The 17,772-nt window shown below is 51.5% G+C and overlaps 1 protein-coding gene across 3 annotated transcripts in view; it reads left to right on the top strand.

Annotated features, from left to right (window-relative positions):
- Nucleotides 1–17,772, top strand: part of UBR2 (ubiquitin protein ligase E3 component n-recognin 2) — a 1,804,160-nt gene that overhangs the window by 1,355,382 nt on the left and 431,006 nt on the right. For all 3 annotated transcript variants that reach the window (XM_086927821.1, XM_086927820.1, XM_086927822.1), the window contains one exon: nucleotides 9,966–10,033. In XM_086927821.1, the coding sequence (XP_086783947.1) occupies nucleotides 9,966–10,033 (68 nt within the window). The remainder of the gene's footprint in view (nucleotides 1–9,965; nucleotides 10,034–17,772) is intronic.

Raw genomic sequence — 17,772 nt, 5'->3', positions numbered from 1 at the left:
TCCGGTGATGCGATGGCGACTCTCTCGATGGCGTCACACTTCTCCGGTGATGCGACAGCAGCTAGCTTCGATGAACACATGCTTCCTGGGAGATGCGGCGGTGGCACGCTTCTCCGACAATGCGATGATTTTAGCTGGGGCACCGACACGCTTCCTCTCGATGTGTCGCACTTCCGTCTCCCAGCGACACGCAAATGTCTGTAGATAGAATTCCCAGCAAGGAAATTCACAGGGAGAGCTGGAGGTGAAGTCTTTTGTCCCTGAGACTTCGGCAGAAAGCAAGCACAGTTCAAGCCCTTGGAGAATATTCTGAAGATGATGAAAGTCCTTAAAAAGTTCCTTCTCCTTTCCTTGGCAATGAAGCAACCACTGCAGGCCAACCCAGCAAACAGCACACTGGCAGAGGGGCAGTCCAAACTCCTGCAACTTCCTTTGGTTCTACTCCTTGGCAAAAGGTTTCTTGTTCCAGAAGTGATCTAAAGGTCTTGGGACTGGGTCCAAATGTTTATACCCCAAAATTCTTTGTTCTCTGAAGGCAGAGAGGCCTCTGCCTGGTCCAAACCAGTTCCTGAGCACGTTGTTTACAGGACTCCTTCCTTCTAATCACTGTGCAGGGCAGAGACATCCGACGCCCCACAGGAGGTGGAGCCAGCACAAGGAAGGGAAGGCACAGCCCTGGAGCACTTTGTTGACAAGATTCCTTTTCTCCTTTCACAGTGCAGGGCAGAGACATCAGACAAGCCACAGGAAGTGGAGCCAGCATTGTAGACGGAAGGCACAGCCCTATTCAGGTCCCAGGTGCGACTCCTCCTTTCCCATTTAGATGCAGATATCTCTATTTGCCACTGGGCTGCCCCAGCCTGTCTCCTGGAATCCCCCAGCCCTGTCACTCACAAACCCAGACAAGAAATACACAACTTAGCAGAGGTAGGCCTGGACAGTTAGGCAAGAAAATACCTACTTTCTAAAAGTGGTATTTTCAAACACAGAATATTAAAACCAACTTTACTAAAATATGTATTTTATCATTCTGAGTTCAGGCATATTAAATTCGAATTTATACCATGTTCCCTGAGTCAGTTAGGATTATAAGATGTAATAATCTAACTGCCCATTCCAGCCTATGGAGAACAGTTAGCCTTGCAATAGTGAAAAACACTTCACTTCAAAAAGCTTTATTCGACAGCATGTCATAAAAGCAAAATTATACTTCCTCTTACAATAATTTAACATAAGCATTATAAATACTAACCATAAAAATACAATGTTAAAAAGTTATTAAATCTTAGGCTGTCATTTATATTTGAATTTGAATTTAAAATTACTTTTAAAGCGCACGTTCGCCAGCGGCTTCATGGCGCTACAACAAACAGAAACAGGGTGGGCAAGCCCGTACAGGATAAATAATTCAGATTATGGGGGGAATAGTTTAATTAAAGGCTTTAGAAAACAAAAGGGTCTTGAGTTGCTTTCTGAACTGGGGGTAAAGAGTCAGGGTCCTAAGCTCAGGGGGGAGGGAATTCCAGAGGAGAGGGGCAAGGGTCGCAAATTTCGAACCGCCCCATTTCTTCCTCCGAAGAAGGTTAAGTGAAAGTGAAGGTTAAGTGAAAAACGAAATGGCTGTAATTCACTATTAGGAAATGCTACAAACACCAGAACATGCTCTACCTTATACTTACAATGTACCCTGCCCTTGGGCCTACCATAGGGGTGTCTAATATGAAGCAAAGGGAAGGTTTAGAGACTGGCAAGTTGCTTCTGTGGGTGGCACAATCCAGTGCTGCAAGCCCACCAGCAGCATTTGATTTACAAGCCCTGGGCACACATGGTGCACTGTACTAGGGTCTTACAAGTAAATCAAATAACCCAATCATGGAGTTATCAATTAGTGTATCAATTTAACATAGGGAGCACTTGCACTGTGGCACTGAATAGCAGTGGCACAATGCCCAAAGCATATAACCATCAAAAATATATCAAAACAGAGGAATGCAATCAGAAAAAATGGAAGGGAGACACACACCAATGATGCCAGGTCTAACAGTGGCTAAAGGAGCTTATATTGTGGCTAAAGTAAACATGTTTTTGTACTTGAGTTGCATAAGCTGGGACACATTGCAAGTTACTTTTGCTTAGCTTGGCTTTAGTAATACAATTATGTAAACCTACAAATGTCTATGGAAGAAAGGATGGAACAGGATGTGAACACATTCAGGAGCAAGGACCATGCAGCGAAAAAAAGTAACGCATGGGAAATACTTGAGCTCTTGAAAGAATTGTAAAGCAGATAATTCAAAGAATCAAAACAGATTGCGAAGCAATAATGCTAACCACTGTTCAGACTCATCTACTATTATTGTATTTATCAAACTATTAGAACTTCCCCCACCCAAAAAAATATATAAAAAATACGAGTTAATCATAGTTATGAAACTTTATATACTCTAGTACTTGTTTTTTTTTTTTGTCATACCGTACATTCCTGGCACTTAAGGCTATTGTTGCCCTGTACATTTCTGGCAATTAAGACTATTATGTGAAAGAGACTCGTTAGTGATAGATTCCTTACCTTAGAATATTCCCCAGGCGTCAGACTGGATCCGGAAAGTTTTTCTGCTTGGCAGCATCCTTGCGCGCCGGTAGGTGGTGTCGTGCAGGTCCGCGTCCGTCACTGGAGTAGCGCGCGCCAAGATGATGTCACGGAGAGTACATAGACGCCACACATGCCCGCTGACGTCAGTTCTTTCTTTTTCATCGACGAAAGCGCAGATCCGGATTGGGCACGTACCTTGGTCATTTTTTGACCACTTTTTGAGACTTTTTGTCTCCTTCTCCTGTCTTCTGGTGCACATAGGGATGCCCAGCTTTGTCTTTTGGGTCTTGCCACCGTAATATGTCTGTGGCGGACCTCATGATGTCTGCCTCTACTGCTTGGAGCATGACCATGACTCCCGGGATTGTTGGGACTGCTGTGCCATGGCCCGAAGGCATTACCGGTTCTAGGGGCTGTTCGCGGGACCGTGCGCGGGACCGGAGCCGTCACTCCTCGGACTGCTAAGTCTTCACCTTCCGATTCCGGTAAGCGACGCCATAAGAAGAAGTCGAAGAAGCGCGTTCACTCTCCGACGTCCCCCTGTCGCCCCCCCGGAGGAAGACTCTGGGACAGGGGATCTGCCCCTGGAGCTCCTCCGGAGCCTGTGAGTCCCGCGGCCTACCCGCTATACCCGGGTCCGTCGGCAACTCCCGAACAGGTGCAAGAGTTTCTTGCTGCCATGGGTCGACTGTTTAGGCCTCTGTTCCTGCCGCGCGCCTGCTGGTCCCGTGGTCCCGTGTCCAGATCCTGTTGGCCCGGCGGCACCGCCTCAGCCACTGGATCCAGCGCCCTCGGCTCCGACCCCTGCACCACAAGGTGCAGCACCACTGGGTCCGGCCCCGGCGCTGCCCTTGGCTCTGGCCCCAGCGCCGCCCCTGGCTCCACCACAGGCGCCGCACTGGGTCCGTTTATCCCGCCCCTGCCCTGGTTCTCGGACCATTTCGTTCCGACCTGGGATCCGCATTGGGATGCGGCTACGGTTCAGCCCCGGCCGGCGCTGCTCCCGGCGCCGCTTGCCCCTTCTCTGGCTCTAACCCTGCTGCCGCGGCCGGCTCCTTCTACTCCGGAGCCGGATGAGGATTGGGACGGCCCGAGGACACCCTTGTGCGGCAGTGTGACTCCGAGCAGGATTCGGTGGATGACCTTCAGGATGCGGGTGAACTGGATGTGTCTTCTGGCCCGGGGGTTGCCTCACCTCCGCCTACTCTCTCAACTCCCTTGTAAATATTGTATGATATGCACCTGTATAGTTGTTTCTAGTTTGGTTATCCCTTATTACTTTTGAATGTCTGAATGTTGTATGCTTGTGATATGTCTGATTTGATGAATGATTTTCAAAGCCCTGCCCCTAGCATGTATTAGTTTTTTGAATCAACCTTTTTTTACATGAAAATAAATTCCGTTCTTTCTGATAAAATTCTTAAAAGAATAATAAAGGCTACTAATGAGCTTCCAGTCTTGAATGAATCTTTTCATGTGCTGTGTTAAAATATCTATAAATCACGTTTGGTTATCAGTACTGGCACTTTCTCTTTGTTATTTACTATGGAGGAAGGCGCTTCCTATACTATGGTGCTGCATTGAGCTGCGGAAGCTCTCCATCTCGACCGCACTACGGTGGCCCTTAAGACCAACCTCCTTACAGAGGTGTTCCAGACGGCGTCTTCGTCGTCGAAGCCACTGCTCCCTTTCAATGAGGCCCTTACTTAAGTCCTCTTGGGTACTTCGTTGCGGCTGGCCTTGGGGCACCGGTGGATAAGAACGTCGCTAGGCGTCATCGCCCAGCGCCTGGTGATTCCACCTTCTTGACCACTCACCCCACATCTGAGAGCCTGGTCATCCAGGCCTCGACATCGCAGAGTGCCTTTGCCTCGGCTCCGCCGGATAAGGACTCTAAGAGGCTGGACCAATATGGCAAAAGGTTGTTCTCCTCAGCCAGTTTGAGGTTGAGGTCGGTTAATACTGCCTGCTTATTGGCCCGTTACTCCCACCCAGTGTGGGATTTGGTGGCGGAGGTTCTACCTCAGTGCTCTGAGGAGGTCGAGGCTCTCCTTTCCCAGGTGATTACGGAGGGCAAGGATGCGGCGAAGTTTGCCATCAGGTGTGGTTTGGACACTGCTGATTCGTTGGGCATCGCGATTTCCACGAGGGTGGCGTTGTGGCGCTACGCCTGGTTGCGTTCCACAGGGTTCTCACCCGATGTCCAGAGCTCGCTCATGGACATGCCCTTCAATGGCTCCCGCCTCTTTGGTGATAAGGCTGACAGATCTCCTGGAGCGCTTTAAAGACTCTTGTGCCATGGCTTAGTCTTTAGATGTTAACTCGAAAAACCCTGCCACACCGGGGTTTTCTTCCTTTCGTGACCAGAGCAGGGGTACCCAGGCGCGCTCTTCCAGCAAGCCTGTGCAGAACCAGCCTCAGCGAGGCCGCGGACGTGGGTTCCGCAGGGGCAGGTCTGGTAACCGGCATGTGGGTCAGTCCACTTTCACCCCCGCTACTTCCGCCTCAAAACCTTCCTAATCCAAGCTTCAGGGGGCACCCCACACCAGTGTGTGGCAGGGTTCGCCTCCACCTTCACCACTGGCGCGAGATCACATCGGACAAGTGAGTGCTGCAGATAATCTGCCTACCCTCCAGCCATGCCACCTCATTACCACCGCATGTCGGGGGATCATTTGGCTCTTCTCCGCCGGGAAGTCTTGGTCCTCCTGACCAAGGGGGCCATCAAATACTTTCCGATCAGGAAGTAGGGAGTGGTTGTTATTCCCACTACTTTCTGGTCCTCAAGAAGGAAAAGGAGTGCTTGCGCCCCATCTTGGACCTCCATCGCCTCCTCCAGAAGGAGAAGTTCAAGATGCTAACTCTGGCTCAGGTCTTGGCTGCCCTGGACCCTGGAGACTAGATGCTAGCGTTGGATTTGCAGAACGCTTATTTTCACATCCCTGTCCTGCCGGCCCACCAGTGTTACCTGCGGTTCATGGTAGGTTAGGAGCATTTTCAGTTTGCTGTGCTCCCTTTGGCCTTACCACCGCCCCTCGGGTGTTCACGAAAGTGATGGCAGTGGTCGCAGATCATCTGCGCAGGTCCGGGGTGTCAGTCTTCCCCTACCTCGACGACTGGCTGTTGAAGGCGGGCTCGCCCCAGGCAGTCGTCTCCCACCTACAGACTACAGCTGAACCTTCTGCATTTCCTGGGGTTCTCCATCAATGTGCCGAAGTCACACCTGAGCCCCTCTCAGAATCTCCCTTTCATCGGAGCGGTTCTGGATTCGACGCTGTTTCGGGTTTAGCCTCCCGAGCAGCGAGTTCGGGATATTCAGGCTATGATTACGATCTTTCAGCCTCTATCCCCGGTTTCGGGCAGGATGACCCTCTGGCTGCTGGGCCTGATGGCCTACTGCATCCTGCTGGTGACGCATGCCAAATGGCATATGCAGGCTCTGCAGTGGGACCTGAAGCTTCAGTTGGCACAGCATCAGGGCAACCTGTCCGATCACGTAAAGATCTCAGAGGACGATGCACGACAGCTGCAGTGGTGGCTCATGAACCGCGATTGGGTCAGTGGCAGATCCCTCTCCCTTCCCCAACTGGAGCACACAGTGGTGACGGATGCGTCCCTCCTGGGATGGGGAGGCCACATGGGAGAGGCAGAGATCAGAGTCCTCTGGTCTCCGGCGGAGTCCCGGATCCATATCAACCTCCTGGAGCTGCAGGCGATCCAGCTTGCACTGAAGGCATTGCTTCCCTCTGTCTGCGTATGTGTAGTGCAGGTGTTCACGGACAACACCACCGCCATGTGGTATTGCAGCAAACAGGGTGCGGTGGGGTCCTGGACCCAATGTCAGGAGGCTCTGCACCTCTGGACATGGCTGTGACATCAAGGCATTACCTTGGTGGTTCACTGAACGCTAGGGCGGAGGAACTCAGCCGTCGGTGCATGGTGGATCGCAAATGGCGTCTGAACCCGTATGTGGCGCACTGTCTCTTTCTGCAGTGGGGAGAGCCTTGGTTAGATCTATTCACCACCGAAGAGAAGGCGCAATATCATCAGTTCTGCGCGTTGGAGTTTCCAAGGTGGCGGTAGCTCAGAGACGCTTTCCGGCGCAAGTGCAGCTGCGGTCTATGTACGCCTTTCCGCCTATACCACTTCTGCCCAGAGTGCTGAAGAAGATCAGGTTTGACCGGGCCCAAGTCATTCTTGTGGCTCCAGACTGTGCTTGAAGAATTTGATATCACGAGCTACTCAGTATGCGCATCAATTCCCCGATCCATCTGCCTCTTCGGGAGATATTTGAGTTGTGAGGGATCTGCAGATCAATAAAATATACACCAGAAAGATCATAACCAAAAGTAACCTTTTCTTTAATGTCAGTATAGGCCACGCTTTCCTCTGTTAATGAATTCTGTTGTGTGAATGCGAATTCTGTCAGAGGAATTTGTGAAAATAAGTGTGGAGGTCCATTACCAGCTTGGAAAGTTTGTTAGTGACTTCATACACACAAAGATCCTATGCCCCACCACTGGTTTCTTGCTATTTGCTCATCCTTCCTGACCGAACGATGTGCTTTTAGGTTCCATGATTGTGTGGCTTTGACGTTCCACGGTTCATTGATTGTCATAGTTTTAGTTCATTCTTTCATATTCATACAGAGATTTTAAGTTTTGTGAAGGGGTGAAAGTGATTACTGTCCTCAGAAACTTTAAGCATTTGTGGTGTGTCCCATTCACAGATTTCATCTGCAACGCAGTGGGAGGTCTGACATCTGCTGGAAGATACATGCTTACAATCAAAACATGATGGGGTCCAGAATGCTCCTTAGGCAGGACAAACACAAGAATAAGGATGACAACCATCCAATCAGAGCAGGAAAGTGTGATAGACAAGAAAGCTATAAATTCATGAATAAGGGGCTGACCCAGCACCCACTCTGTGTATTGCATTTTTCACAAAAGGTCTTCGGCAACTGACCGCTTTATGTAAGCGAGACCTAAAAAGCCCTTTGACATAGACCGCTGTTTTTGGGATTGTGCTATCTCTATATAATTTACTAAGCATGTTCCTGCTCCTAGATGAACCGATAATGCGCTCATTGGAAAGAGATTTGATAATCAATGGTGACAAGATCAAAAATAGCTCGTTTTTTGTGGCCAGGGCCGCTTGTTTATTATTTTTTTACGGGGGCAGATGCCAGGCCAACGTTTTTCCTTTGGAAACCACTGTCGATGTTGCTTAAACTGAGTTATTATATATTTTTTTGCAGCCCCTCCCAGGACCTCTGCGGCAGGCTCAGATCCTACTTCCACCTGAAAATCAAGGACCTCTATGACCACTTAAACGACCAGACACCCGGCACCAAAACCATCACCCTCCCCAACAACACCAGCCAGCCCACCATCTCCTCCTGGACCCCAGTCACCACCGAACACACCACTTCAACCATGAAGGGCATCCAATCGGGGGCACACACGGACCCCTGCCCGCCGCACATCTACCACAGAGCCCCCATCGCACCATAATTACAGCACACCATCAACACCACCTTCAAGACAGGCACCTTCCCCAACGATTGAAAACATGCAGAAGTCAGACCCCTGCAAAAGAAGCCCACAGCAGACCCTACGGACCTCAAGAACTACCGACCCATCTCCTTCCTCCACTTCACGGCCAAAGTCACAGAGAAGATAGTCAGTGCCCAGCTAACAAAATTAATCGAAGAAAACTCCATCCTCAGCCCCTCCCAATTCAGTTTCCGCAGCAACCACAGCACTGAGATGCTCTACTCGCCGCCAAAGACGACATCCTCACCCTACTCGACCAAGGACACACCACAGACCTGATTATGCTCGACCTCTCTGCAGCGTTCGACACCGTCTCCCACCGCCCGCTCACTGCCAGACTCCACGATGCCAGCATACAGGGAAACACCCTCGACTGGATCTGTTCCTTCCTCACCCGTAGAACCCAAAGAATCAGACTCCCACCCTTCCTCTCCGAACCCACGGTAACCAACTGCGGAGCTCCCCAAGGATCGTCTCTGAGCCCCAGAATGAAGAATTGTTCATCCTTGATGAGCAACAGCTGCCTGAAGCTCAACTCAGAGAAGACAGAGGTCCTCGCACCCTCCCCCTCCGCATGGGACAACACCTGGTGGCCCATGGCAGCCCCCCAAACCCACTGACCATGCCCGAAATCTCGGCATTGTACTCCATTCCTCCCTCTCCATGCCCCGACAGGTCAACGATGTTGCCTCTAGCTGTTTCAACACTCTTCACGTCCTCCGAAAGACCTTCAAATGGATCCCCCCAAATCAAAGAAAAAAGTCACTCAATCACTCATAACCAGCAGACTGGACTAGGGAAATGCCCTCTACGCCGGAATCTACAAGTCACTTCTTCACAAACTCCAGGCCACACAAAACACCGCAGCAAGACTCGTCCTCGGCATCCCCCGGCACATGCTCATCACTCGGCACCTACCCAACCTCCACTGGCTCCCCATCGAGAAGAGATTCACTTTCAAGATACTCACCCACACCTACAAATGCCTTCACAACACCGGACCTCAATACCACAACTAGACTCTTTCCACGTACCCAAGACAAACCTCCAATCCGCCGACTCCGCCCTCGCCGAAAACCCATGAATCCACAAAGACAGAACAGGTGGAAGCGCCTTCTCCTACATCGCAGCCTAGACCTGAAGGAGCTCCCTATCGACATCAGATGCGCCCCCCTCCCTGAACATTCTCAGGAAGGCACTCAAGACCTGGCTCTGCGACTGAACAGAGCTGCTGAAGCCCCCCCTCTCCCACATCGCCTTGAGACCCTCACGTGTGAGTAGCGCACTTACAATTCACCTGATTGATTGATTGATTCCTGTGTATATGTAGATATGTAAGATAACACTCCTCTTCTTCGTTCATCATTCTCCTGTTTGTCCTACTTGCACAATTGTGACAATATTGCTTGTTTGGTTATCCTAATAAACTGATTACACTTAAGGTGTTCTCTTTCAGTTATAATGGATTGCGTTACGCTCCAACATTTTTGCAGCTCTTCTATTAAAGTTCTTCCTGATGTTCTCGGCGCAAACTTCACAGTTTATTTTTCAATGTTCTTTGTACAACAATTTTTATGTAATTGCATGTAAAATGTTGTGGCACTTCTTATCCAGTGAATTCTGAGGTCTTTACTTTTATTTTAGAACGTAAAACTAAATTGAAACAAATACGAATGTTAACAGTTGTCCATTGGCATGTAGGCCAAATAGGATTGTGTTGTTGATAGTAAATATGTGAGTATCTTTGTGTTATTTAGTATTAAAAGATCCAGTATGCATTATTTTTGTACTTATAATTGTATTTCCCTGTTTAGCACTGGTTCCCAATGAAAAAAATGAAACGTCTCCCTGCATCCTTGATATTGACATGTTTCATTTACTGGTGAGTAACCGATTAAGTGATTTTTAACTTATTTTATTGTTTTTCTCGAGCTCGATTGAAGTGCATGATAGAGCTTACATGTATTGATTGGATGAGAACTAATTAGTATTTAACATGTTTCTTTTTTTTATTAAAAGTCACCACAATCCAGAGATAATTATGGAGCTGATTTCATACTGGAACAGCTGTATATGAGAAGGCCCAATAAAATTATTTTTATTTCACAACTCATGGGTTTCCAAGGGGACATTATTTTTGCTGCACTGATGTGTGGAGCTGCACACTATTTTCAGCCTTTTTTCTTGTATAGCTTTGACGTGGAGCTTTGATTAATGGGCAATTCACTTTGAATAGACCCCTGTGCCTGGTAGAGGCAGTATGAAAATATTTGAATCTTCTTGGACCACCAATAATCTTTACTATGGTGTACGAAACTTTCAGACAGTAGTGGGTTTGGAAGGGCCTATCAGTGTAGAGGAAAAATCTTGATTGACTTCTTCAGTGACAAAGATTTGATTTCATTTAAGAAAAGAGTTGCCAGTTAGAAGTTTCCAAGGTGGTTTTCACTTACAAGACAAAGGCTCCCATGTGATGATGACCATACCAACTACCAATTCCTTCCACAAAGGTTGAACAGGTAGATTACATTTCTTCCCAGAGAGCAATAGGCACTCTGTTGCTGGTCTCCAGATTCAAGTAATATCTTTCAATCCTTTTATTATTTTCACTGGAAGCTCAGGGTTATCATGTCTACTGGTGATATTCAGATGATTTTGTTTTTCATCCGAATATTGTGCACATTGTTTGTTTCGATGTACAAATTTAAGGTATATGTAGATGTTGAACAACAAATCAATCAGATTGTCTCTTGAAGGTCACTGACGGGTATAGGGGTATAATGTGCCCCCTCCCACTCTGTCATCCTGAAATAGAATACAGTCATAAAAGACCGAACGCAGTCTAGTACGGTCATTCTCGTGCAGTATTTTATACTGACAGTAAAGGATCAGTGGTAATTTGTGTTAACCATCACTAGAAGATCTAATAAAACCAGTAAACCTGTGCACACAGCTTCCAATGTCCAGTGAGAATTGTGAATTGCCAGAAGTGTGACTGTTAACAGAGTCATGCTATGTTTGACAGTTTTCCCATTAAAATGTCTCTTGTCATTTTCATGATATTTTGAACAAATGTGAGTCTATTTATTGGACAGTCTGGATGCGAAGTGTTTTTGAAAGTTGCTGTGTTAACCCAAACTTTAAAAGGTATGGGAATATCCTTTAGGCGAACAAAGGTTTACCAATAATGATATAAGCAAATTATAAGATGAGCAACTTTGTTTCTCCAGTATTAGGGTGTCTTTCATAGATTCACATGCTTGAATATTCCCCGTCGTCGAAGTGGGAGTCCCACGGTAAATAAAATAGCAATAACATATGTGAGAAGTTGGCCTGATATATGATGCTCACTAGTTCTAGTGATCACCTTGTATCAGTCCAAACAACCCTTATGGTGGTTGGTTGTAAGTCAACCTTATAGACCAGCTATCTAATGGTAGCATGGACAAAGCAGTCTTAGGCTAAACTCTTTTGGCATGTGAAGCCAGCTGTTTTACCACATATGACCCCTTGAATACCAAGTGAAAGGACACCACACAGGTTGTTATAAAAATAAACAAGATATTTATTAATAACAAACACCTCTGAGCTCTTTATGAGTTCAGAGGGCTAAGCACATGACAAGACTCTTAAGAAAAATATGATCTGAAAGAGACACGTTAGTGATAGATTCCTTACCTTAGAATATCCCCAGGCGTCAGACTGGATCCGGAAAGTTTTGCGTAGCAGTGGAGAAGTGTGGCTCACTGGTTAGAGTGGAGAAGTGTGGCTCACTGGTTAGAGGAAGCAGACCTGGAAGCAGAGGTCAGCCCGGGACCAGGGTTCAATTCCCGGCTCGGCAGGGTCTTGAGTCCTAAAAAATGTCCATGGACTTGACAATTCTCGCTCCGGTGCCTACTCGATTCACGGGTTCACACTCTGCGACTCTGAGCAATAGCTTGCTTAATCTCCACAACGGCCCCTCGCGGCGGGATGCCTGGCTTTCACCTTGCGGATACCCTGCCGGGTTATCTCACAGGGGAATACCAGGACGGGTTCCCTAAGCAAGCGCTTAGAAACCGCTCGGTGATTTGTGCTATATAAATTCCTGTACATTTACATTTACATTTACCCTTGCACGTCGGTAGGCGTCGTCTGCGGTTCCGCGTCCGTCGTCGGCGTCGTGGGCGCCTTGATGACGTCTTCGGAGTACTTAGACGCCGCCTCCGCGTGCTGACGTCAGTTCTTCTTTTTTTCCACGCCAGCCAGCGCAGATCTGGAAAGAGCAGTTCCCTAGTCACTTTTTGACTAAACTTTTGTGATCTTTTTTGATCCACTTCGAAGTCTTTACGACTCCGACGGTGCCGTTAGGGATGCCCGGATTCAAGCATTGCGACGAGTGCGACCGTACCATGTCGGTCACGGATCCCCACCGCCTGTGCCTGATGTGTTTGGACGTCGACCATGACGACGAGGCCTGCTCCGACTGTCGGGCCCTTTCAAGGAAGGCCAGGCTGGAGCGGTCCCGCAGGCGACTCGAAATCCGCCAGTCGGCCCCGCGCCGCGTGAGGTCCCGGTCCCGGTCCCAGTCCCACGGGAGGTCGAGGGACAGGTCGCGGGGACGGAGCTGTCACAGCTCCGGGAGTCGGCGCCACTCCTCCGGGTCCAAGTCGTCAGGTAAGAAGCACAAGAAGTCGAAGAGACATCATCGCTCTTCTGACTCCCCCCGACGCTCGCGCGATGCGGCCGGGGGTTCGGGTGACACCGCCCACGCGGCTACTCGGGAGTCGCGGGCGCCGCGTCCGGCCCCATACCCCCTGGTCCCTGGGCTGAACGCGACGCCGGAGGAGGTCGAGCGTTTCCTCATGGCCATGAGGTCCCTCTCTCCTCCGACAGGTTCCACAGCGCCTTCGGGCCCAGTGAACCCGTCTGGGGGCCCTAGTGGGTCGGGGGCTACGACCCCGACGCCGTCGGGTGCTTCGGCCTCGACGCCACTGGCGCCTTCAGGCCCGGCGCCGCGGGGTGCCGCTGGACCCTCCTCGGGCGATGGACCGTCCCCGGTGGACCTTACGACCCCCCCGGGTCGGTCCGTGTGGTGTCCCCTCCGGCGTCGTCCTCGGGCGGCGCCGGCCCCGATGCCTCCTCTCAAGCGGTTCCGACGTCGGGACGACGCCGCTCTCGACGCCGTTCGGAGATTTTCGATTTTCATTTCTATGAACCGTCCTCATTCACTTATGACCCTGAATCTCAGGAGATGGGGGAAGAGGAGAATTGGGAGGGGTCTGAGGACCCTCTGACAAGGGAATGTCAGTCTAACATGGACTGGACAGGAGACCTTGGGGAGGCCAGTGGCCTGGACACCTCTCCAGACACTGGATTCGTCTCTCCTCCTACCGTGGCTTCGGAGGAGGGTGCTACATATAGTGTGGTGTTGATGAGGGCAGCTCAGGCCTTGGGCCTTGAGCTCCCCGTCGCGGCCGTGAGGACTAACCTCCTCACTGAGGTCCTTAAGCCGCAGTCATGCTCCATGGAGCCTCTGCTGCCGTTTAATGAGGCCTTGACGGACGTTCTTCTGGGCACTTGGTCCAGGCCCGCTACAGGTTCGCCTGTAGATAGGAACGTGGCCAGACGCCACCGCCCGGCCCCGGGCGACCCATGTTTCCTGTCCACCCACCCCACCCCCGAGAGTCTGGTTATCCAGGCCTCTAACTCCCAGACCGCCTTCCCGACGGCTCCCCCCGATCGGGAATCCGAGAGGTACGAGGCCTATGGCAAAAAAAGGTTCTCGTCCCTTAGCTTGGGACTGCGGTCTTCCAACACCGCATGCCTCTTGGGCCGTTACACCCACTCTCTGTGGGAAACGGTGTCGGAAGTACTGCCAGAGTGTCCGTTGGAGGTACGGGACAAACTCGGCCAAGCCCTACTGGAGGGCCGGGACGCAGCGAAGTATAATATCAGGTGCGGACTGGATACTACTGACTCGCTGGGCAGAGCGATGGCTACGACGGTGGCGATACGACGCCACGCCTGGCTGAGATCCGCCAACTTCTCGGCAGACGTCCAAAATACACTCATGGACATGCCGTTCGATGGCCGTCGCCTCTTTGGCGACAAGGCAGACCACGCGCTTGAGCGCTTTAAGGACTCCAGGGCTACGGGCAAGTCCTTGGGACTCTCGGCCCCGCGCCAGCAAATGGGTGCCTTTCGCCCCTTTCGTGGCCAGGGAAGGGGCGCCCCCACACGTGCCCCTAGCCAATCACCGCAAACTGTCGTCCAGCGCGGCGGCGGCCGTGGAAACCGCCGTGGAGGTGGTCGGGGAAACAAGCGGAGCCAGTCCACACCTGCCCCCGCAGCATCCGCCTCTAAACCCTCCTAGTCCGTGCTTTTCGGCCCATGTGACGCCAGTGGGAGGCAGGGTTCGCCATCACCACTCTCACTGGCGCACAGTCACTTCGGACAGGTGGGTACTGCAGATCGTCCGAAGGGGCTACTCCCTCCCCTTCGAGACGACCCCTCAAGCCATGCCACCGCAACACCACCGCGTATCGGGGGATCACTTGCGGCTCCTGCAGGAGGAAGTGTCGGCCCTCTTGGCCAAGGGGGCCATCGAGCGCGTTCCTGGGCCAGAAGTAGGACGTGGTTGCTACTCCCACTACTTCCTGGTACCCAAGAAGGGCAAAGGGGACCTGCGCCCTATCTTGGATCTGAGGAACGTCAACGGCTTCCTCCGGAAGGAGAAGTTCAAAATGCTGACACTAGCTCAGGTCTTGGCTGCCCTAGACCCAGGAGACTGGATGGTAGCGTTGGACTTGCAGGACGCATACTTCCACATCCCCGTCCTGCCGGCCCACCGGCGTTACCTGCGGTTCACGGTAGGCCTCGAGCACTTTCAGTTTACCGTGCTCCCCTTCGGCCTTACCAGCGCCCCACGGGTGTTCACGAAGGTGATGGCGGTGGTCGCAGCTCACCTGCGCAGGTTAGGGGTTTCAGTCTTCCCCTACCTAGACGACTGGTTGTTGAAGGCGGGCTCGCCCCAGGCAGTCGTCAACCACCTCCAGACTACGGCGGATCTCCTGCACCGGCTGGGATTTTCCATCAACGTGCCGAAGTCACACCTGTGCCCCTCTCAGAAGCTCCTTTTCATCGGAGCGGTTCTCGACTCGGCGCAGTTTCGGGTTTACCCGCCCGAACAGCGGGTTCGGGATATACAGGCCCTGATTCCGATCTTCGGGCCGTTATCCCGGGTTTCGGTCAGGTTGACGCTGCGGCTTCTGGGGCTGATGGCCTCCTGCATCCTTCTGGTGCATCACGCACGGTGGCGGATGCGGGCTCTGCAGTGGGACCTGAAGTTTCAGTGGGCCCAGCACCGGGGCAACCTGTCCGACCATGTCCTGATCTCGGAGGGCACTGCGAGACAGCTGCAGTGGTGGCTCACGGACCGCGATTGGGTCAGCGGCAGATCCCTCTCCCTTCTCCAACCGGAGCACGTGGTTGTGACGGACACGTCCCTCCAGGGCTGGGGAGGCCACATGGGAGAGGCGGAGATCAGAGGCCTCTGGTCTCCAGCGGAGTCCCGGCTCCATATCAACCTTTTGGAGCTGCGGGCGATTCGTCTAGCACTGAAGGCATTCCTCCCCTCTGTCCGGGGGAGTGTAGTGCAGGTGTTCACGGACAACACCACCGCCAGGGCGGGGTGGGGTCGTGGACCCTCTGCCAGGAGGCTCTGCGCCTTTGGCAGTGCCTGGAACATCGGGGTGTGACCCTGGTGGTTCAACACCTGGCAGGTTCTCTGAACGCCAGGGCAGACGAACTCAGCCGCCGGTGCATGATGGATCACGAATGGCGTCTGAATTCAGACGTGGCGCAAGGCCTCTTTCAGCAGTGGGGAGAGCTTTGGTTAGATCTATTCGCCACCGAAGAGAATGCGCAATGTCATCAGTTCTGCGCGTTGGAATTTCCAAGGCGGCACTCGCTTGGAGACACTTTTCGTCGCGAGTGCAGTTGCGGTCTGTTGTACGCCTTTCCGCCTATACCACTTCTGCCCAGAGTGCTGAAGAAGATCAGGCGCGACTGGGCACAAGTCATCCTTGTGGCTCTGGACTGGGCACGAAGGTACTGGTATCCCGAGCTACTCAGTATGTCAGTCGATCCCCCGGTTCGTCTGCCTCTTCAGGAGGACCTTCTGTTGCAGCAGCAGGGGACGGTCCTCCACCCGAACCTGTCCAGTCTCCACCTCCATGCTTGGAGATTGAGCGGCGACAGTTGAGGCCATTTGACTTGCCTCCTAAAGTCTGTAATATCATTCTGGCAGCCAGGCGTCCCTCCACAAAGTCGGTATACGCCCGCAGGTGGAACAGATTTGTGGCATGGTGCACAGCAAAGGCTGTGGATCCTCTCAATGCCCCTCTTTCTGAGGTTCTTCTCTTCCTTCTTTCTCTTGCCCAGCAGGGCTCTGCTCTGGGCACTATCAAGGGCTACCTTTCTGCCCTTTCAGCCTTTCTAAGGCTGCCTGATCAACCTTCTTTGTTCAAGTCCCCTGTTGTTAATCACTTCCTCAAAGGCATCACACATACGTTTCCACCTGTTCCCTTTGTGATGCCTCAGTGGGACTTGAACCTGGTTCTTACTTTTCTGATGTGCGCTCCCTTCGAGCCACTTCACAACTGTCCTCTCCGCCTTCTTACTTTGAAAACTGCCTTCCTGGTAGCCATCACCTCTGCCAGGAGAGTGAGTGAGCTCCAGGCTCTATCCTGTAAACCTCCTTTTCTGCCCAAGGTAGTCACAGCCTTCCACATTGGGCAGTCCATCACCTTGCCCACCTTCTTTCCGCCTCCGCATCCCTCAAGGGAGGAAGAGAGGCTCCACCGTCTGGACCCAAAACGTGCGCTCTCTTTCTATCTAGATCGCACACGCCAGTTCCGGGTGGATGACCAACTCTTTGTTGGTTACGTGGGTGCTAAGAAGGGAAAAGTAGTACACAAACGGACCATCTCGCGATGGATCATAATGTGTATCCAGGCGTGCTACTCCTTGGCTAAGAAGGAACCCGCCAAGTCCGTAGGGATGGCTTCTTTTGCCGTTCCGTCCTCCAGGACTTTCTGGTGTGATTATTGGTTCGCAGACCCACCACCGGGGTTGGTATTGCTGGGGTATCTATTCTAAGATAAGGAATCTATCACTAACGTGTCTCTTTCAGATGCACAAGTTACTACTTGTGTAACAATATATCTGTAAGAGACATTAGTTAGTGATAGATTCCTTACCCACCCACCCATCCTCCCCGTTCTGCGAACCGATATCTAGGGTTGAGGTCATCCCCTTTCAGGGCCCTAGTTTCAAGGCACCAGTGTTGGTTTTTAGCGTACCTCTGCGTTTCTGGCGTGGAAAAGCTGTGTCTAAGAACTGACGTCAGCATGCGGAAGCGGCGTCTAAGTACTCCAACGACGTCATCACGGCGCCCACCACGGACGCGGAGCCGCAGACGACGCCTACCGATGCGCAAAGGTACTGCTACGCAAACATTTCCAGTCTGACGCCTAGGGATATTCTAAGGTAAGGAATCTATCACTAACTAATGTCTCTTACTGATGTATCGTTACACAAGTAGTAACTTGTGCGTTAGTATTAGATTCCTTACCATCC

Source organism: Lissotriton vulgaris, chromosome 6 (genome assembly GCF_964263255.1).
Source record: "Lissotriton vulgaris chromosome 6, aLisVul1.2, whole genome shotgun sequence".
Lineage (NCBI taxonomy): Eukaryota > Metazoa > Chordata > Amphibia > Caudata > Salamandridae > Lissotriton > Lissotriton vulgaris.
This window is presented reverse-complemented; position numbering and strand designations above follow the sequence as displayed.